The 5,131-nt window shown below is 32.3% G+C and overlaps 1 protein-coding gene across 1 annotated transcript; it reads right to left on the reverse strand.

Moving 5' to 3' along the window:
- Nucleotides 1-745: 745 nt before the first annotated feature.
- On the reverse strand, nucleotides 746-4,620 carry LOC113847411 (WAT1-related protein At1g44800). The gene is made up of 7 exons (XM_027476509.1): nucleotides 4,409-4,620; nucleotides 3,876-3,938; nucleotides 2,533-2,649; nucleotides 1,670-1,910; nucleotides 1,365-1,523; nucleotides 1,071-1,222; nucleotides 746-968 (listed from the first exon to the last, which is right to left on the reverse strand). Exons 1-7 carry the CDS (start codon nucleotides 4,618-4,620, stop codon nucleotides 746-748), a joined length of 1,167 nt encoding a protein of 388 aa, XP_027332310.1.
- Between the last annotated feature and the right edge of the window lie 511 nt (nucleotides 4,621-5,131).

The following is a 5,131-nucleotide window of genomic DNA, read 5'->3' on the forward strand; positions in this document are numbered from 1 at the left end:
TATAATTTTTTTTTATATTGACATTGCACAAAAATTAAACAATTAAATTAAGCATATTAAAAAGTTGTTAACAATAATTGGTGTATTAATTTAAAAAAATATTTATAGCATTCTAAATTTATCTTTAACTAAAGTTAAACTCTTTATTACATTAGTCGTTAAAAAGTTAAAAAGATTCTACGATAAAAGATAAATATATTAAAAAATAATAAATATTTCTAAAAATTTAAAAATATCTTAGGTTAATAACTAATAAAGATATTTAAAAAATTCTTGTAAAAAGACCAGAACATGTATAGCTAAAATTTTGTTAGTTGTAAAAGTGAAATTGGGCTAGCCCAATCACGATAATTCAAAGGAATTTGATTTTTCTTTATAACAACGGGCAAATTTGTGGCGAGAAATAGCTAACACACTCAGGATAAAAGTAAAATTCATGTTTCATATTGTGATAACACGTATATCAAATCATTCTACTCTAATTCGTTAAGTAGCACAGCTGAAAAGAAAATCCGAAATAAAATTAAGAGCACCAAAGGGACAAAAGCATAGGCTAAAGCATTAATGCGTTATTTTACTCATACTCAAGCCTCAGTTTCATACTTGGGGTTATAGGAAAACAAGAAAGATACATAAGAAAACGCAGCCTCTATGGCAAGCATAGGGAAAGATTTGTACACAGCACAAAATCTCTCAAGTCATAATTTTAGTAAGAAAATTTGTTATGCTTGTCCTAATAAGGGACCTATGTTCTTGCTGATGGAAGGACATTTTTTCCTGCACCCTTCATCTCAGCAGCAACATTGACCTCAATAGTGTCAAAAATGTCTGATCCTGCTCTTGTTCCGTCCTTTATTGGCAACTCTTGGCCCTCACTTTTCCCTGCATCCGTTGAGTTCAAACTGTCTTTGCTTTTCCCCCATACCACAGTATAAAGTCCACTCACAATGATGATAGCACCAATTATACTGTAAAAATAAAAATTAGCAAGTTAATTAATTGACCCACTTGAATTTTTTATGTCTCTTTGTGATAATTTAAACTATGCTAATTAATTGAACATTGCATACCTTCCCAAATGAACTTGCTCAGCCAAGACAATAGAACCCAACGCAGCAGTGATTATCATACATAGAGGGCTAAAAGAAGTCACAAACACGGGTCCACGTTCCCTGGTCACAACTCCTTGTACATAGTATGCCATTCCAGAGCACACCACTCCCTAATTGTCACAAATTGAGTGTTATTAATCACCATAATGGTTTTAATTATGAGTTTATTAAGCTAATTGATGAATTACGAAGTTAATTAATTAAAACAACCATTAGTGTATGTATACATGAATAATATTGAAAGGTACTCACAGAATAAACACAAGCAAGAAGCCTCGAGTCCCAGCCTATGGACCAAACACTCATGTCACGTTCAAAAATAAGGGACGCAATTGCACCCTCAAAAATGCCCAAAAAGCAAATCCAAGATGTGACGGAGAGCTCTGCTGGGTACATCTTCAAAGTGAAAGACTAAATCCACAAAGTACAGTCACATTATTAGTAAATGTTCAACATTTTTCTCTTTTTGTTTGGATCTTCGACTTAATTAAAATGAAACCATTAAATAAATAAAATATTAAAGAACGTGCATGGATAGTATAGTAGTAGGTATTTACTTGCAGGATAAAGAAGCTAGCCCAACCACCACAACTTGCTATGAGCATTACTGTGCCAAGCACCCAGTGTTGTTCAGAGGGCTCTGTGCCACTGGCACTTTCATGATGGCTTGCTTGTCCCTTTATGATTTGAAGCTCAGGACCTTTGTACAAAGTCATAACCATGGCTCCTGAAACTGTTACTGCGGTTCCAATTACCTTGGCTATGCTGTGTATTTTCCTCAAGTTCACTGTCTCTAACCTGGTTAGCAGATTGCAAAAATATGATTAGATGTGATGCGTGACTTGGAATTTTGTTTTTCGTTGCTTAACGCAACTTCCATACACTAATAGCATTGGACTGCATTACATCAAAGTTTTATTATATTAAAAATATTTTTAGAGTGTTTGAAGACCTCGTTTGTTGCCATGCCATGTATTATCTGTCACCTACCATAATATATTTATTTTTTAAGTTTGGTTAACATCAATTCTCATAGTAGATTTTAATTATCTAAAAGTAATAACTTTTATTAAAAGAATATTCATTATATTTTATATGTTTGATGTAATGAATATATACGTCATTTTTAATAATTTTTTTATTGTTAAATATTTAAGACTAATTTTAAGGACTGATGCTAATTTTTTTATTTAAAATTATTTTAAGATAAACGTATGGCTATAAAAGGTGATAATTATAAAAGGAATAAGTATTGAAAGAATATACAAATTTTTACTCTTGTGGGTGTGCCTTTCCACATACTGTTGGACTCGGACTCAACTACGAATGCAACTAGCTACCCTTTTTCTTTTGTGTAAGAGCGCACAAGCTGCCATTATTATTGTGGTGTGATGATTGAAGCTTCTAGCTAGTAAATTACCTGAAAATGAGGGCCATTATAAAAGTAATGGCTGGGAGGACATTAACGGTGGCCGATGCAAACGTTGTTGAGGTGTTCTTCATCCCCATGTTGTACAGGTTTTGATCAAGCACTGGTCTATTTTTCATCACAAGATAAAATTATCAGTCCACAAATTTTTATGAACAAAATAACTATGTAATATGTAAACCACAACTTCTTACAATGTCATAGGATTAAAATTTAAATCAAATTAATAATAGCCAAATCCATGAGTGACGAAAATCTAGTTATTTCTCACAGTACAAAAGATGTTCCTATTTCGTACTTTGGCTAGACAATAGATTCTTTGTTCAAAAGTGATAGCTATATCTTGTTCTGCCTAAGTCTCTTTCTTGTTCCTGATAAGCCAAATTCATTAGGCCGAGTCTATAAACTGTTAGATACAGGAATATTGTTGAAATTCAACTTTTATTAGACAAATGAAGAAAATAAGAATCAAACTTTCAAATCATTTTATCATAGAGTCCTTAATATTATGTCATGAATCAATTATTATTCTAACTATTTATCTTGTTAAATGAGGTCTCAAATAATACAATTTTATATTTTAACTTTACCATCGAAGTTGTTGGTGGACCGGGTGAGATATGAAATCTTAATTGGAAACACTAATTACTTTTTGTTAATGATTTTGTGGTGGATTGCTGCCTGCAGTATGACGTGTCCACTAGAAATGGTGGGCCAATTTAAAGCACCATTGTCGAGTTGCCGCATTTTTCTTATGTTTTGAGAGTATGGTCTATGGATTATACAAGAATTATATTATATTCTTTAATTTCTTTAACAATTCCGTTTTCAGTAAGACAGATAACAGAACCAATTAGCAAGCCAGAAGCTAAATGAAAGAAAAACATAAGTAGCTAGTGTCTCTTGTAGTCGGGGTTTCCCCAACAAGCAAGAATATACATAGATTTATCATATATATAATCAAAGGCATATTTCCTTTAAAAATAATATTCTTACAAAAGTTATTGTATAGCAATTTGTATAAAAAGACAATAGGACAAAATAATTCACACCTTATAATATGTACTTTTTGAATTACTAAAACAAAAACAATAATGTAATTTTATTTTTCTATCTTACAAGAATATCATAACTCGTTTTTTTGGACAACAGGCATAATAGAATATATATCGTAGGTATCTATCCTAGGCATAGCTAGAAGCGTGCATGCATGTGTACTTATAATACTTTTCACATATGTGGGCCAATGAAGGGACTTAGAAGAAACAAACAATATGTACGATTCGGTACTGTGAATATATTGAGATGAGTGGAAAGGGTTTGAAGAGCCTTACTCAAGGAAACCGAGAACCGCTAGCCTCAGGAAGACGGGCAGAGTCATCTTTGGTCTTATTTTTCTGCATAAAGGGAGCATCAAAGTGCACACTTATGGTCACTAGTTGATGAAGTAGACATTTAAAACAATTAGCATAGGGAATGAACAAGAAAATCTCTATTTTGTGTGTGTTGGTTGTGTGGAGGAAAATAAATTGGATTCCCATATATTACGTTATCTTGTCATGTAAAATTGTTTTTTCTATTTCTCCTTTCATAATCATTCATAAGTTTTTATATAAGTTTGCTTATTTAAATGTTAACGAAAAGAGAAATAGACATAATTTTTACACAATAAAATTTATGTGAAAATTCAATATAAAATGAACAAAATTGAAGTATAATATTTTAGACATTGTTAGTATTTTTTGTCAATTAATATTAAGACTTTATCTGTAAATTAAAGAATAACAGAAAAACTTTTAAAGAACTGCATTTAAATTTTATTCTATTAAACAATATATTTTCAATGGAGGGAGAAGGAGAGTGAGACCTTTCAAGGAAAAACGCAAAAGGAGCCATGATAAGAGTGGCAACTATATGACGGTACACCGATAGCACCCAATGGCTCATGCCATGCTTAAATGAAACCATGGTGATGATGTACATTCCGGCGTAGCCAAATTGAAGGGACACCATAGCAAGGTAAGGCTTAACCTTGCGGAGCACCTTGCTAAACCTATCACCAGCATTTTGGTCCTCCATATCTGAGCTTGCAACACAAAGAAAAACACACACACAAAGTCACTAATGAGCTATTGGTTGTGACTTGTGAGTTTGTGGATGACATACTCTGATGGAATGGCCTTCTTATAGGCCCAAAAAGCAAAATTTTAAAAGGAAACCCCGTTTTTACAATAGCGCATGGCACTAACTCTCTCTCTCTCTCACACATCAGTTTTCACTCCCACAGATTCCCTTATCCATTAAGAAAAAAAAAACATATTCCGAGCAATTAATCACTAGAATAATTTTATTTGTACAATAGAATCAAAAGAAAAAAAAGGTAAGGAAGATGCTATTGTATCTCTATAGAAAATAATTCACGTTGCTTTCTTACCAAAAATTATCATTCTTTTATTTTGTGTGTTAGTTTTTGGGAAGTGGGGCTATTTCATTTCACTGACAACCAAATGAAAAAAGAAGTAGTGCTTAGTCATGACGCATGCAGATTAATGATTTATGTTCCTATCGGGTGTTAAATAAGAATAGATGC

This window comes from Abrus precatorius, unplaced genomic scaffold (assembly GCF_003935025.1).
Source record: "Abrus precatorius isolate BTA unplaced genomic scaffold, Abrus_2018 Scaffold8, whole genome shotgun sequence".
NCBI lineage: Eukaryota > Viridiplantae > Streptophyta > Magnoliopsida > Fabales > Fabaceae > Abrus > Abrus precatorius.

Bases quoted from the DNA above. Each gene is read 5' to 3' on its own strand.
- LOC113847411 (XM_027476509.1), bottom strand. From the start codon at position 4,620: ATGGAGGACCAAAATGCTGGTGATAGGTTTAGCAAGGTGCTCCGCAAG. The intron at 2,650-3,875 runs GTAAGGCTCTTC...GATGAAAAATAG, and splicing joins GCGGTTCTCGGTTTCCTTGA to ACCAGTGCTTGATCAAAACC. The intron at 969-1,070 runs GTATGCAATGTT...TTATTTTTACAG, and splicing joins GAGCAAGTTCATTTGGGAAG to TATAATTGGTGCTATCATCA.